The 17,825-nt window shown below is 38.4% G+C and overlaps 1 protein-coding gene across 1 annotated transcript in view; it reads right to left on the reverse strand.

The window, feature by feature from the left end:
* Positions 1-1,357: 1,357 nt before the first annotated feature.
* The window catches only part of UNC13C (unc-13 homolog C), a 330,670-nt gene continuing 314,202 nt past the window's right edge, over positions 1,358-17,825 (reverse strand). Inside the window, exons 32-34 of the mRNA XM_072148188.1 lie at positions 10,195-10,287; positions 9,280-9,439; positions 1,358-2,826 (exon numbers count right to left, since the gene is read on the reverse strand). Of these exons, the coding sequence (XP_072004289.1) occupies positions 2,544-2,826; positions 9,280-9,439; positions 10,195-10,287 (536 nt within the window). The 3' untranslated portion in view covers positions 1,358-2,543. The remainder of the gene's footprint in view (positions 2,827-9,279; positions 9,440-10,194; positions 10,288-17,825) is intronic.

Here is a 17,825-nt window from a genome sequence, read left to right on the forward strand (position 1 = left end):
CGCAGCGCCGATGTATGCCCGCCGTACTACGATACAGCGGCCATACATCGTGTGAATGTAGCCTAAGAGGTCAAAAATTATCTTTATTATGTAAACATGGCTAGGGAATTAATGTTTAAGAACTTTCTTTTATGGGTTAAAGGGTTAAATCAATTTATTAAATTATGTAAATTAACCTGAGGTAATACCCTTACCTTTGGCTTTACATACTGTTACACTGCCTCACCCCTACTTCCTCAGCACTTGTGCAGTGAGTACTTTATGCATTTCCTGCTCACTGCACAAGTGCCTAGGGATATATGAGTAAGTCTCCCTGGTTTATCATGCTTTATTTTTATACTTTTCTTTTGCATCTCTAAGCAACAGTCATAAAGTAGATGTTTACAATACACATATTGGCCACTATAACTTTTCTACTATTTCTAACTTTTACTTGATAATAACTGTGTGGACATCACAAAGATGAGAATACATATTTTTGTAGACCTTACAGGTGCCATTTCATCTACAAGGTTTAAAATATTACATAGAACAATAACTCACATGAGGTCTAGAAAAATGGCCAAAGAGAGACATTACCCAGGACTATAAACTCACCATTAAAGCAGATTTTCTTCCACTGCTATATAAAAGTTAATGTAGACATGTCAATATGTTAAAACAGGACTATATGTCCTCTTACCTGATTTTGCATGCTCAACTCTTTCAGAATATATAGATCATGAATTAGACCGAATAGGAGGACATTTTTTTTTTTGCAAAGTTTAACAGAAAGCAGGATCTATACATATTCATGAAGTTATGGCCACCTATAGACGAATATACTAAAAAGTTTTCCCAGCCAATAAGCATGGGCGTGGACATTTTTAAGGATCCTCATAAACTTTATTCTATGGATGTGCTTCTTTTTTAAAAGATCAGAATTATGGTCTGTTACAAAATGTTTGTGGATCGTGACCCATTAAAATGCATTGCCTTTAGTGCAGCCGCCTGCCATGTGGCACTTCTTACTGGAAGAATAGAACTTGTAGCTATAAAGAAAAAAATGAAACCCCAAGAGATAGCTGCACAGTTTACTTTGATGCTAGTCAAGTATCTACATAAAGTTGTCCTCTGCATTGACTAGCCCATCAGCGAACAAAAGGGGATTCACTTAAAATATTGAAAAGTTCTGCCCACTGGATATCCAAGTCCAGGAGAAGCAGTGATTCAAGCTAATAAAATACAAGTTATGCTGAATCTGCTCTATAACATGCTGCGGGTAGATTACAATGCATTTGGTTTAAGAAAATCTAACATAAAGGATTTATCTCATTCATTACATCTGTATACAAACAAAATAATATGTAAAACTATGTGAAGTTTCTTCATATTTTATTTTACAATATCTCACTTAATATATTTACATGACATGACTTTTGCCTCAGTGCAATACATTTTATGTTGCATAAGTACAAACTGTAGAATTTTTTTTATTAAAAAGAGACATTTGACTGAATTTGCAGCTAAATATACAATGCAACATTTTCCCTGCCTGTGACAAAGCCTTTCTGTTCATGGTCCAGACAACACCCAATATCCTTGGTATCCGGTACAATGTTTCAAGCACATCCACTCAGGGGAAATAATATGCGGACTTTATGGAAATTTACCATTCCTTTTGCACCATACAAAAATACTGCATGTTTTATGGAAATTATCCCATCGTTGAAAGTGACCAGAAGCTGAGCTGATGACGTGAGCAAAACACAGGGAATAACGCACCACGGAATCTCAAAAATGTTTCATACAAATGTACAGAGTCCTTTCCCGAGGATGCTGTGTTTATCACTATTACTACTATGTAGAGAGACCCATTAAAGAACTGGAGTACACAGAAGGAGAAACTACTGGATAAGGTGGACAATATTCAGATCTAGAAGCGAGCTTTTTACAGTTTGTCTTCACAGTGATATACCAGAAGGTTCGTGTAGAAGATGCATAAAATAGCCCCATCCTTTATTATATGAAAAGTAACATCTCTATCCAGGAATGGAGTTATAAAATTACAAACCATTCAGCAACATACAATAAGTCATTATGCCAAAAATGGAAACCAAAAAGCAACATTATGAGTAACATGTCGGCAAATCATTGGATAAATGGACCGCACGGAGACGCACATTTATTAACAAATACAACCGATAATAACCGAGAGATCAGAACTCCAGCTTGGAAATTGGTAGGAAAACAATGATTACCAAAAATACCATGAGCTTGTTTCAGTTCTAGGTGTGGATTTTGGCACTTTATGGGAACTAGTCCTTGCCCAATATCATTCATATATATATATAAAAAAAAAAAAAAGGTACACGTCGTCTTCAACACGCCTTGCAAATATAGTACTGGTGTACTAGCAAACATTGAAACATATTGAATAAACATTCCCACTGATTTGCACATGCATACACTACCAAATAACAACACCGTATCAATGTTTTGTGTTTGGATCTAGAACAGGAGAACAGGTCCCTTGGGAGGATTCTCCCACGTTGCAGCACATTCTAGACCTCTTCCAGAGACCGAGTATCTGATTTCAGTCTGACAAACTCCTTGGCAACTTCGTCGTTGGAGCGTTGAGAAAGTATTCGCAGGATTGTCAGTCCAGTTTCATCCATGCAGATGTTTTTTGTCAGTGGGTACCAGGATGCACAGTTGCCTTTCTCCACTATGCCCTTCAGCTGGATTACCGTCATTCCTATAATACGATCCTCCCTGGCGAAGCAGTAATCCTTCACACAGAGGTGAAGTTCATAGGCCGCGGGGCTTTCTTCATTGCTCAGAACGCTGCAGGAGAAAGAAAGATGAATGGTTACATGAGCCAAATTGTAATTCCACTCCAACACTTTACTGGATTAATGACTGACACAATGTGAATACATTCTTCATGAACAATTCCATCTTCACTAATGAAATATCCCTGACTCCTCTTATCTATTTTCCTCACACTGCCTTGTACTATCTTAATGATATGCCATTTTTGGGGAAGGGGATGTAATGTCTCCTAGCTGCTCTTCATCTAACAGGTTTATATCAGGATCTTTACCAAAAACTGCTATGGCAGCTATCAGCCATTGGTACAATACATTCACACATGAAGACTATTGCATTATTTCCATGCTAGTCAATAGTTTTATACTGGTTTAATATGGTCAGTCTAAGGCCTCCTTCACATGAACAAATAATGGGGACATATGGTAGTTATTGTTTCATCTATGCCATCACATGTGTTTCTTTGGGCTCATTCACTTTGCTGAGGTTTCCACTGGCCCATGTATGAGATGACTGCCTGAACTGCAAATTATAGAGTGGGCCCTATTCCTGCCCAAGTATCCACCTGGGTCAGTCTTTTTAAATAGTGTGTGTGGGAGGAACTCAAGCACCAATTACACAGGGACCCATAGACCCATTTTTTACAGCCTGTGAAAAAACACACATAATGTGCAGGAAGCCAAAGGCAGTGATTCCCATAGTCTGGAGAGAATCTTTGTAGAGGATGAAGGTCAGGAAAAGATTAACATGGCTTCATAAACCCAATATGAACTATGAGGCAGAGACCTCTCAAATCCATTTTGATACTGTGATTCAATGGAAGCCACTGATCTATAAGTGTGGTCAGATGACTCTCTGTCAGAAGACATATTCGGACAGAAGAGTTTCAGTGCAACACATTGAGAATAATGGTAAAAACAAGTTTAAAGGGGTATTCTGGGAATATGAACGTCTGATACAAATACCCATAATTATATAAATAAATGAATATAACAAAACTCAATGTCATTAGTCGCAAAATGGAGCTTAAATTGTTTGATTTTATGATTCACAAAATTTTATAACCTCTCTCAAGTGGTTGGAGTTATCACCAAGATGGCTGCCACTGGAAACTACAAGTCCTGTGATCCTTTAGTTCTCAGTAACTCCCCCTACCTCTTATGTTCTGCCCCCAGTGATGATATAACAGACTGTCCTGCTCTGTTACCATAGTAATGATGTGTAACTGCACATCACCACAACACCGGCCATGCTGGATGCACTGCAACCAACCGACTACAGCCAAACATAGTGGTGATCACATGACCTGCCCAGGCAGGCGCAGGACATGTGATGTGGACATGTGACCAGCCGCCATCTTCTGTCCTGTGTCTTCTCCGTATGAGCAAAATTAACGATTAAAGGGCCAGTAGCATTTTAATTCTTCATTACAGTCTATGTCACCAGCATTTTTCTGCTAAGGGAAGCAAAATTTTAAATAACAACTAATCACATATAAGCTTATATTTTTAGGACCAATTTGTATATGAATTATGCTGATTCCTGGAATAACCCTTTAAAGCAAAGTGACTGATGCACGCTGTGAATCCTGATTATTTATAATATTTGTCTGTTATATATGTGCTATATACCTCTATTTTTGTGGTTTTTACTTGTTTTAAATAAAATCATTGTTGTTTTGTCTAAATATGAATAGGAAAGAAGGGTCAAAAACAAGTTTCACCCAAAAATGGATTATGCCTTGAAACAGTATAGAAACCAGTGATCTAATATGTTGAGAAAAAGCTTTGTTATGTGTTCAGACCCAATACTGCTGCACAGAGTCCCTGTGGTTCCATATAAACGAGATGTAGGCGCCCTAGATGGTGCCTTTATAGTATCCTACAGAACCAAGGGAGAATAGTTATGTAATATGAGGTGTGTCTGTTTAGGTAAACATTTTTCCCAAGGATTCCCTATAAAAAAATCTTCTGTGTTTTACACTGCAGTGTAAGGTGCAGGTCTACACCGTTTTATGTAAAGGCCAACTACAGATCTGTGCAACCACCAATCTGTAACATAGTTAGGTACCTGAGACAAGTTTTTGCTTGTAAACATTGGCTTTAAATATTACATTATTTGATGTTATTAGGGCTTAAAACAGTTCTAGAAGTCATAAGCGCTGTGCACATATCATACTTTTGCATACCTTTTAGTATATGCTTTTTTTTATTGTTAAAGGGGTATTCCAGGAATCAGCATAATTCATATGCAAATGCATACTCAAAATATAAGCTAATGTGTAATTAGTTATTTAAAATTTTGCTCCCCTTAGCAGAAAAATGCTGGTGACATAGACTGTAATGAAGAATTAAATGCTACTGGCCCTTTAATCAGTCTGTTAATTTCCTCCGTGCGGTCCGTCGCAGAACAGAAGATGGCCGCTGGTCACATGTCCACATCACATGTCCTGCACCCGCCTGGGCAGGTCATGTGATCACCACTAAGTTTGGCTGTAGTCAGTTGGTTGCAGCGCATCCAGTTTGGTCAGTGTTTTGGTTATGGCAGTTACACATCATTACTATGGTAACAGAGCAAGAAAACCTGTTACATTATCACTGGGAGCAGAGCCTGAGAGGTAGGAGGAGTTACTGAGAACTAAAGGATCATGGGACTTGTATTTTCCAGTGGCGGCCATCTTGGTGATAACTCCACCTACTTTATAGAGGACATAAAATGTTGTGAATCATAAAATCAAACTATTTAGGCTCCGTTTTGTGACTAATGACATTGAGTATTGTTGTATTCATTTATTTATATCATCATGGGTTTTTGTGTCAGACATTCATATTCCCGGAATACCCCTTTAAAGTAAAGTTAATGAAATAAATTACCCATCTGTAGCTTATACAGTTCTACTCACAGTTCTGACCTATGTCTGTGTTCTTTCTCTTTATATTTTTTTCCACACTGAAATGGTTAATTGTTTATTTAACAATTTAACAATTAAAAAGCTTCTTTATTTTTCTAGCATTAAATGAAGGGAGATCCATAAATCAGCAGTAAAGAGGCTTGTTTATCACGTGTCAATGGCAGACATATGACAGACATGAGCGGTTATTCCCACAACACTGCGTCCTGGCAGCCTGTGGGCATCTCTATTGGGATCAACACCTGCTTGTCATAAACTCAGCAGTAATATGTCATGTTTCGTGAGTGCGGGGTAGCCAGGCCTGCTGGGCTCTGCTCCGTGTGACATTCCCCATGTCTGGAAGATCAGCTCTGTGATATTATTTCATCCTCCTGGTTATATCTATAGCCACGGACACCCCACTTATCAATATTACAGCTATGGCACCACAACATCGCTAAGCTGCTTCATACACATTAGCTCAGATCATACTGTGAAGTGATTATGGCTTTTTATAAGAGAAATTAGCTCCTTAGGCAGAAAACTTTATGGGGTGTATGTTTACTGTATTCTTTATCCATTTACTAAAATGCCTTCTATGTGTATTACTTATCTATATTCTATTCCTCACCACAGGCTTATTACACTTTAATGGCCACTTTTACTTCATGCTCAATATTGGTCTTAGAACATTTAAGTGGCAGATTATTCAGGGTATTATGACTATGTAAAGCCAGAGATTTAGAGTGTGGCCAGCAGGTGGCGGTAGATCAGTGTAAGACCCAAAGTGCTCCCTGATGTAAAAATGTTATATTAATGCATAATGTGCAACTTATTAAGAGTAGATGTGGACATGAAACACCTTCACCTGTAATATTACTAAGAATTGTAATGATTGTTCCAAATTAATTATATACGATTAGACATATAATGGACTTTACATACTTAATGTTAACATTTGCTGACATTAATTACTGCCCATAGCTAAAAGTGCTTTAATTCTTCTCTGAGAACCTGATTAAAGGGATGTTCCCCCTTATGGCTGGGACCAGACATGTTAGGCTCCCACCGTGTTGCTATGCTGTGCAAATCAAAACTATTGCTGATGTCTCTTCAAAGTGCTTAGTGTTATCCTAGTGTTCAGATCCATATTATTAGCATGATATTTAATCTATTTATAGCTTATCAATAATTCCACCACTAGATGAAGTGTAAAGTACATGGGATAACATTTCGCTGATATGTAAAAGTGTAAAACTCTGAACATTTTTTAATTTATGGCTTATTTTATTTCATCTTATGCTAATGGGATTTAAAAGCAGACCTACTCTTTGAACAAACTGTGCATGTTCATCATGTGACCTGTTCTGTATCTCTAGCCTGTCCTTCTCTTCCAGCTTTTGGGCTGAGACCTAGTAGTTGTCCCTCTCTGCGCTCTCTCCCTTATACATAGAGCTTTTGGGTTATCTGTCAGTTTAGCAGCCTTCAGGAGGATACTTAGGTACTTTAGTGCACCAGTCCAGCCTTCAAATATTCTGCATAGAAACAAATCTCAGCACAACATTTATTGCACATAAATGGTCACATATTGCAGATACTGGGGCACATTTACTTACCCGGTCCAGTCGCGATCCAGCGGCGCGTTCTCTGCTCTGCATTCGGGTCCGGCCGGGATTTATGAATGTAGTTCTTCCGCCGTCCACCAGGTGGCGCTGCTGCGCTGAAAGTCATCTCATCGCGCCGGAATTCACCACCTCGGACCAAGTGAAGGTAAGCGGTCCCCAAGCGACACTTTTTCGGTTTTTAAATGCGGCGGTTTTTCAGAATACGTCGGGTTTTCGTTCGGCCACGCCCCCCGATTTCCGTCGCGCGCATGCCGGCGCCGATGCGCCACAATCCGATCGCGTGCGCCACAATCCCGGGGCAATTCAGGTACGATCGGCGCAAATCGTAAATATTCGCGTAACACGTCGGGAAAACGCGAATCGGGCCTTTAGTAAATGACCCCCGCTATCTGAAAGCTGATTTAAAGGGCATCTACCACCAGGATGAAGGACTGTATGCAAATGAGCCCGATGGGTTCCAAACTCCATAGGTGTTAATGGAGCCTGGAGACCCTCAGGCTCATTTGCATACAGTCCTGATCATCCTGATGGTAGATGTCCTATAAAGGAAATCTACCATATCAAGCAAGATAAACCAGGGACGTTTACTCAAAGATCCAGGCTCCGTGACTGTGGTAATCTTTTATTTGTTAACCATGTCCTATTTCCTTCTAAAATGAACTTTTAAAGCTAAGGGCTCTGTTACCAGAGCTCCTCTGTGCTTCAGGTTCATAGTGTGTTACACTGTGCAGGAGTGTTTATCCCTCGCACTGTGTGCTGAATATCCTCTGCTGCTGTGAAATGGCATCAGAAAGAGAGAGGAGAAAATTCTGAGGGAGCAGGGGGGAGGTTGAGACAGTGTAACAGCCTGTGAAGCTGCATCATGGAAGGGCTCTGTAACACCCTCAGAGACCTTCTAGCTCATTAGCATAGTTTTGAAAGTTTGTCGTAGAAGGAAAGACTCCATTAATAACAAATATAAAAAGATTACCACAGCCACGGTGTCTGGATCTTTGAGTAAGTTTTCCTGGTTTATCAAGCTTGATTTGATGGTGAATTTTCTTTCAGGTGGAAATTTTCTACTCCTGAATTATGTTATGATAAACACATGAGTAGAATCCCTTTTAGCCTGTTATATGTTTATATTTGTATTTTGAATGTGTACTTAAATCATAGAAGCCCACACTTTTTGGCTGAAAGAGCCATGAACGCCACATTTTTTAAAATGTAATTCCGTGAGAGCCATACAATATGTTTCTAGAATCACATACAATGGGGATGTGCACCAGTTTTCTTTTAGACTTTGCACGTTTTTTTAGGTGCTAACTGCTTGCACAGGTATTTGAGAAGGGTCTGCACCACAATTGTGTCGCACATGACCCTTTTGTGGTGCAGCTGCTCTTTGCTTCATGCAAAACAAATTAGGGGGCGTCTGGGGCATGCACCAGATTTATCATGCAGACCCACAGAAATGTGTTGCAAACCCCATGTTACAGGTGCACCAAACAAGTGGTGCTCTCTGTCGGGGCAGTGCAGGGGGCGCCCCCTGTACAATACACAGGAAAACATAAAGAATGTGTTCTTAGTAAATGTGCCCCATTATTGTGATTCTAGAATAAAGAGTATGAGCTGCCAACAAATATTCATAGCTCCTAATAGTCGGTCAAAGTAATTGCCTAAGAGCAGAGTTCAATAGTGGGGAATCCCGCGTAGTGGTCGATGCAGTGTATTGCACCTGCGGTCCAGGCGTATGTCACTGCCAAAAGTTGTAGTTATATAAATATTTTTTTTTGTAAAAATTTGTCTGTGAGCCAGATGCAGCCATGAAAAGAGCCACATGTGGCTGGCAAGCAATAGCTTCCAGAGCCCTGCTCTATAGGTTACATCAATTCTCTGCTCACATTGCACAGTTCATCTAGAATACACAAATGTTATAAAGTGCGGTGGAATAAATAACATCAGAACAAAACTTACAAATTGAACATCTCGTTGTATTTAGGTGACCAAGTGTTACTTTTTGTCTTTGTACCATATTTCCTCTTTTTGTCGCTGAGACTGGGACCTAACGCAAAGACTTCCACAAAAGGGCGGAACATTGCTGTGGTTTGCCATTGTAACCCGTTAAGTGCCACAACTAGAAAAAAGAGACAAACGACAATCATACAACAAATATTACACTGCTGTTATGTTTTATTGACACAGTTCTATTGAGTGCAGAAAGAGTATTGTTCAAACAGCAAATCAAATTTAGTTGATTAAATTTGTCGTGAAAACAGAAGGGATGGGAAAGGTTCAGCATTCCTCACACAGGTCTGTCGACTGTAGATAAAACTCAGTGTTGCTATAAATATAGTCATTTATCAAATAAACTTAACAAAAAATAATGGTAGAAATTATATTTTGTTGAAGATGTATCTTAAAACTTTTGCCACAAAAAGTGACCAAAATATTATGGCCCCAATGAACTACATTTTATCCCACAAAAAACAAGCCCCTACAAAAAGTACTTTCTTGGAATATTTGTTTCTTAGCAATCTGTGCTTTATACTCTCCCCCTATATAGCGGGAAGGTGTTAGCAGGGGCACAGTTTTAGCATCCCTGCAAATCTATATGCAAGAAATACATTGACAGATTTTGGTATTATAAAATGACCATTAGCTCTCAAAACAAGATCCCATAGAGACATTCTTCATGGAAGTTTCCAATACAGACGTCAGCAATAAGGCTGTGTCTTTATGTTCGCTGCATCTTTATGAATTACAGAAAGACAAGTGGCTCTGTAATGACACAACATTGTCTAATTTAGCTTCAATGTGTCAGCCTATAATAATAGGAAATAATGCAGACAAGACCTAGCAGTGAAAGTATGCTTCTCCTCTCCATCATACCTTTCACTGTTATCTTGTGTTCTCCGTTTCCAGGATGAGTGAAGATATCCACTTGAACTGAAATTTCTCCAACCGTGCCCTCTGTGGACATTCCTGCAGCAGATAAGAGGGAAAGGTCAACAAAGTAATACAAAAGACAGATTGAAACCGTGAAAACTCAGTAGCTCTTACAACTAACTTCAAGCGGGTGCTAGTGATTTCTTTAAAGCCAAATTACTAGCAAGATGCTTACGACACTTTATTGTTTTTTTCAGATTTGAGAATCCCTTGAGAAATGGCAAACACCTGCATCAGTATCTCTACGTTACGCCCAAAAACCCACTCATTTTATGACAACAGTACAGTGTGCACATTGCATTGCTTATTACTGAAGAGTCTGTGAAATTCTATTGCAATATTCTCATGTTTTAACTATTTGGAGGAGGTCTTTATAGGAGGTAGTCAGAACTATAAACTAAAGTAAGGTGGTCACCCATCACTTTATGAACTTAAGACCTGAAGTGGAGTAGCTCACAGTGTGTATGAGGTTTAACATTGTTTTAGGTTATCTTTCAGCAGTCTCTGTGTAAATCCCTGTTCTATACATTTTCTATTATGTCAGCTATAGGAATCTGCACCATTGTGTTTACAATCACCAAATTTTGCACAGCTGCTCCCCGCGACTCAGAGAACGTCATAGACTAGATTTTGAGCCAAAATTGTAACCCCACACTTTCCAAAATACTCTTATTGAACACCATATACAGGAGCTATTGTTTTCTGCTGCTGCTGTAGCAGTTAGGAGGTTAGGGCCGTGATCATTTGCTGTTCTGCCAAGGGTCATTAATATGAGCTCTGAGCTTTGACTAGTTACTATATGCAATGAGTATAAGATGGCTTATGTGTAAGGTAAGATGGATAGAGGAAGGGATACAGAGAGAGAAAGAGAAAGATGCCGAAAGAGAGAGACAGTCAGTGACAGAGACTGACAGAGACATTCAGTGACATAGACAGTCAGTGACAGAAACTGACAGAGACAGTCAGTGAAAGAGAAAGTCAGTGACAGGGATAGTCAGTGACAAAGACAATGAGTGACAAAGACAGTCAACGACAGAGAATTTTTTTTTTGATAACCCTATTTTGCTAAAGTTAAGAGCAGTTATTTACTAACCTGGGCAACTCTGGGAGCTAAAGCTGTTTATTTAATAAAGTATACTGTATAATATATTTTACTGTTATCATCTGCACTATTCATTTATGTAATTTTGTTGAAAGTTTAGTTACACTTTAACAGTAACCTTATTCTATCTAACAGCCAGTAGATACATGAAAAAAATTGTTTAAGAATATGATCATTGTCATTAACGTCATCTCCATGAATAGTAATGCAGTGATACAAGTGATAAAATGAAATGTGTTGTATAGTCTAAGACATTTATTCTTTCTTTTCATGTAAATAGATCTTTTATCAGACTGTTCTGCCAGTTTTACAGAAAGGTTAACACTGAAAGATAAAACTGGGATGTCATCTCACTGCTTATAACAGGGATAATTTACTATATAGAGAAAATATGATGTAGCAGTGTATTGTAGGGATTACATTTTATCACTTATTATACATTTATAAGATAACAGACATGTTTTATTAATACTACTTCGATATAGAAATATAGAGACAAAAAAACAAACATCTAAAGATATAACTAATCCATAACAAACTTCTTAAAGACTATGGACTAGAGTTTGACCAATGACCAACTGAATAACACACATTAATTAAAGACATCTGACAGCAAAGACTTTGCATTACATATACAGTAGATGTAACACCAATGATGAGATCCTAGCTCTTCACTGCATGATACAAAGATAATATTGAGCACTGTGTGTCCACAGATTGTCTGCTCAAGAGCCAAATGAAATGGCTTCATGACAGACTCCAGATGCCAGAGGCGGTTAATGATAGCCCTGGCGTAACATGTGCACATGTAAAACATCCATTCATCATTCATCAATGTTAGTATGGATGTCTGCCTTGTTATTGAACGAGCAGATGTATATTACACGACTCATATATTAGAAAGGAAGTCAAAGTTACATTGATTTCCATGTACTTGAGTCCAGTACAATCTAGATGTGTATAACAATTATACATAATTGGGGGTTAACCTACTAGGGGTGATGTATCATGCCTCGTGAACTAGTTTTTTTGTCTACAAGACATGAAAAAGTTGCAATTTTTGGAGAACGCCATGGAATTTGTGACTTTTTAGCCCTTTTTCACCATGGATGCCACTTTTAACAAAATTAGACAGGGCGGTTTGAGGAAAAAGGATTGTCAGGGCAGGGATAAAGCCGGCATAGATTTTAATTTCAGCACACGAGGCTCTACCCTCCTAGTAATTTTAGCACGTGGCACACTGAGTATGCTGATTATTCAGATGCACAATGCAGTACTCATAATTTATTGGCTCCACTGATAGGACTGAATGTTTATCACATTTAATTTTGTAAAAAAAAATGAAACATGAAATTGTAGATATTGAAAGTTCTATGACTCCATATGCACATATTTCCAGTATTCTGTCCACTGATTAATACATTACCATTAATTTGAATTATAAATGATCATCTGCTCAATCTTAGTTCCTCCCGGACAGACTCGTATGCCTCAACATGTTTTATCATTTCTTCTGTATATTAATTTGATTAAAAAAAAAACAAACCACAAATGTGTCCAAAGTTTTTAAAAGATTGAATTTCCGGCCATCTGGCAGAATTCTGTGCAAGGGTTTGACAGGCTTGTTTTTAGGGAACAGTTGTTAAACAATGGTAAATTTACAGGAACAGATGGATTAATCTGGCTGAGGGATATTTGCTTTTAAAAGAAGCTGCTTTTTCAGGTTGGAGTGAAGAGCGGTGGCATTGTCCCATTGAATGTAACCCTTTGTGTGGTGTTATTAAAAACCTAAATTAAAGGAAATCTACCACCACCAAAGCTTCAAGCATGACAAACCGGGGATATAGGCAGTCCCCTACTTAAAGGAAACCTACCACTGCCCGCATGATGAAATCATGCGAGCAGACTACCCTGTAGGCTACTTAATGCTGATGCCGGCACATAGTTTAGTTAGGCTCGGCGAACTTTAGTTTAGCTAAAAAAATGATTTTCTTACATATGTAAATGAGCCCTCCGGTGCTACCCTACATCATATTCAGGCTGGCGATGGCTTCGGATTACTCCCGCCTCCTTCATATTACCCGTCCTCCTTCAGGTGCCGAGAGCCGTGACGTCACCAAGCTCTCGGCACCTATCGCCGGTAGGCTGTGCGAGACTTAATGTTTGCGCATGCGCAATAGGTGCCGAGAGCTTGGTGACGTCACGGCTCTCAGCACCTGAAGGAGGACGGGTAATATGAAGGAGGCGGGAGTAATTAAACATCTGAAGCCATCACCAGCCCGAAGATGACATAGGGTAGCACCGGACGGCTCATTTACAAATGTAAGAAAATAATTTTTTTAGCTAAACTAAAGTTCGCCGAGCCTAACTAAACTATGTGTTGGCATCAGCATTAAGTAGCCTACAGGGTGGTCTGCTCGCATGAGTTCATCATGCAAGCAGTGGTAGGTTTCCTTTAAGGACATCCAACTTAAAGAAAACTCCTAGTTACAGACGGACTTCTCTGCCACATGTGACCTCTAATAAGGCTCTCTGGATGCTTTCATTTACTCCCAGGCTACAGTGATCAGCTGTAAGGTGTCTGAAATTAAGTTTTATTGATAATCCTTGTTTCCATTACAACAAAAAATTCAGAAGATCTAATTGTCACTCGGACACAAATTTTTTTTGTCAAACTACAATTATAAGATATACAGTTCCGACAGTGCCTGGATCTAATAGTAAGTGCCCCTGCTTTATAATCGTGGATTTTGATGGTAGATCTCCTTTAATGTTGTTACCATATATACTCGAGTAAGCCAAGTTTTTAATCACAATTTTTGTGCTGAAAAAAGCACCACTCGGCTTCAGCCCGCTGTCGGGTCTTCTTCTTGATCCCTGTCCGCCTGCTAGTGGTGCACAGACTATGACATCAGCAAGCGGCTGACATCATAGTCTGTGCGCCACCAGTGCGAACAGACTCATCACTGCCGGTGGGCAGGGATCAAGACCTGCAGGTGGGCATTGGAAAGGTTGAGTGCAGAGTTTATTATTTTTATGTGCTTGGCAGTGGGCTGGCTGGCTATAATGTAGCTAAATAGAAGAAATCTTGGTTTACTTGCCTAGCTACACTTAATAAACATCACGTCTCTTCAGTTACTAAGCTTTTTCTAGGTTTTATTTTATATGTGCTGTGAGAATTCCAAGAAAAATATTGCAACAGTCATGCTGCATCACACTCCTCCACATCCTGAATATCAAATAATCACCCACACAAAATCATCCACCTTTACAATGTGATTTCTTTTAGTGTTTCTTTTACTGATCATATATTGTGAACCTATTTAAAGGCTGGATCATCAATAATAGATTGTCGGGGGTCTATTGACCTTCTCATGGATCTCATCATCTCTGATCTGTCTCGTCTCTCTTTCTATGTGTCAGATACTAGTACAATGTTAAGAAGCTAAATGAAAGGGTATATAAACCTTGTACCCTGATAATCTAACCACATTGTCAGCTGACAGAACTAGATGGATCATAATGTGTCTGCTTAGAGAGTCCCCGCCTACACTCTGGAATCTTACACTGACCATCCTAGGGTGTGATAGAAGCTAAAACAGCAATAAAACTGAGTAAATTGTAAAGTAAGGGGTTAAAATGATCTTTATTGTGTAAACATCACTAGGGGATTGAAATTTAAGAGTTTTGTTTCGTGGGAAAACACCTTAAACATTTGGAACTGGAATAACCCAATTCTCAAAGAAAGATGTCCTAGAATAGTAATTTCAATTTAGAAATACATTTTAGTGAAGTTTATGAGTTAGTTTTTATTTTTTATTTATTTTTTACTGCTATAAAGTAAAGCTCAATATTCTGTATTTGTCCAAAAATAAAATCAAGTCTAGTGAACATATTAGGAAAAGGATGTTTTTTATTTTTTTTATTTTGGATAATCCTCTTTTGAGAAGATTTTATTTCTGTTGTATTTAAAACATGATTGAATTGCTCTCCTTTTAATAAAAAAGACATGCAATTCATTACCCAATAAGTACAATTTAATTCTGTAATACATTGAAAAATCTTTGGTATGTTTAGGGCAGGTCAAAATGTCAAAACTGGAAATACAAATCAATCATTTTATAACCTACATTTGTCAGCAGAACATGTTCATTTTTAGCCAAGGTTAAAAGCAACATTCCTCGCATGTAATAGGGACAGTGATTTGGTGGGATGCACTGTGTTAAGAATATAAATATGTCTGAGGTCACTACTGCATATTTTATCTGATTCAATTATTTTCTGCCAAATTCTTGGCACATGTTCAATATCTGTAGCATCTGTCAAAAAGTTAGTGTGTGTTGTAAATATGTATTATATTGCACCATATAGATTCAATCTTCAATAGTTAATAACTTTTATTTGCCAATTACAATAAAATATTTCCCAACTACTTAGGCCGCTTCTTAGTATTACATAATATCTGAAGATTCACATACACAAGGACATAGGTGTGAATCCAACAGTAAACTAATTATAGAACGTGGTGGGGGCATAACAACCATCGATCAAATCTCAATCTTTGGACAATAAAACTTTCACACTAATAATGGTTCCTATCTCTATTGACGATCACTATATAAAGATAATGGCCCACATTTATCACAGTTTACCTGTGAAGTGTGCAGAGGGCATCTGATTCATGAATTATGGTGCACGTTCTTCATGAATCTGTTGTCCCCTGCATTTCATCCAGCAGAATGCACCTTTTACTATTTTGGTGCCCTTTGCTCATGTAGCAGACACAGTTGTGGAGCAAGGTCCGACTAAGCGCTAAGACGGTCCTTTGGATGTACGTTTTTCTGTCTTGTTAGACACAGTGCAGCCGCAGCACAAAACTGTCGCTGACACTTTATAAATACTAGCAGCTTGCATGTTCATTTTCTAATGCATAGTGAAACAGAAAACTGGTGTAAACACTTTAATAAATGTGGGCCACTTTGTTCTTGCATAGGAGGTCTGTATTATTATGTTGGCTTAAGTGGAGGACAAACCACTTGTTAAAGATGATCTATCCTGTTACCTACACCACATACCTCACTGGATAGTAACCTTCACAATCAGCATTTTGCATAAAATATCCTAAAAATCTATTCAGGTACTGAGAACATAACACATAAGTCATGACTAGCCAAAGGGTCATTGACAATATTCTTCTACTGGTGGAAGTACCAGGTCGATTCTTATGGCGTTCTACCTTATTATTATATGAATGATGTCAGAAACCACTTTAAACAATTCTACCTGTACAGTTAATGCCTAAATGTATTGCCTCTGCGTTTATTTAATTAATACAAGTTCAGTGCGATTATATGACCTCATAATATATACTTTGTCAACCTATACATAGTCTTCACCTAATCCTTGACTGGATTATACTTTCACTGCATTAAATAGTACAGTTCTCTATTAGTATATATACATTATATAAAGACCCTGGGCAAACTGTACAAGGAAGTATTTCAGCACCTGCTCGAGAAGAAAAATGGCTTCCCCTAAGCTGTTGCTGCATTGCCAAACCAATTCATTGTAAACACATTGCTGAGAGCTCAACTTGTGTTTCGGCTATAATTTTCCTGTTGACTACGTTTTGTATGAGGTTTCAGGTGCACGGTAGCACTTGAAGGTTGTCCAGCCCCGGTCACACAATCTGTCTACTATATGTCAAATAACCAAGATCCCCACTGCAGTGTTAAGAGCCTGTAAAATACATAACAGGTCTAACTGCTCATTAATATGCACAAAGGCAGCTCTGATGAGACGCTGTCAACGTACAAAGCCAAAGCAATTCTGCAAGACCTTTACGGGGAGCAGCCTGTGTTTTTTCTGTAACATTCCTATTAAAACCTCCTTTGCTAAGTCTTGATATTATGCTAATATTTTACATGAAAGGAGTAATTAAAGGTGCTTCTTGCAATATATAACTCTGTGGATTTGATAATGACAGATGAAGCTGTTTCTATTTCGGGAATGATTTTTATTGTCAATGCCACAAAATGCGATAACATGTATTTAACAGTTAACTCCATTGTCAGTCATTGACATTTGCAATAGATAGAGATTTGGGTCTTCCAATCCAAAAAGTACTAATCTTCTATCGGAACAATTGGGATTAGTGGTTATTAATATAATGAATCCAAAAGTATAAGATGTAGCAAAGCATTTTTTTAGTATGCAATGCGTCTCATTCTGAAAGCAGGAATAAGTCAAGCAGATCGTTTTAACCTTTGTGCTGGCATTAACACATTTATTGGTTCTAATCACCCATAAATGTGGAGTCCTCATGAGAAATTTGTTACGAGTGTTAGGAGAGATTTCACTTTTTAGTTGCCTGTCTCATGCTTGCATATATTATTTCACAAGAGCTGGAGAGACACTGGTTGGAGACAAATGTCATAGAGAACGGAATAGAATTTGGTTAACCTGCATATAG

This window comes from Engystomops pustulosus, chromosome 4 (genome assembly GCF_040894005.1).
Source record: "Engystomops pustulosus chromosome 4, aEngPut4.maternal, whole genome shotgun sequence".
Taxonomy (NCBI): Eukaryota; Metazoa; Chordata; class Amphibia; order Anura; family Leptodactylidae; genus Engystomops; species Engystomops pustulosus.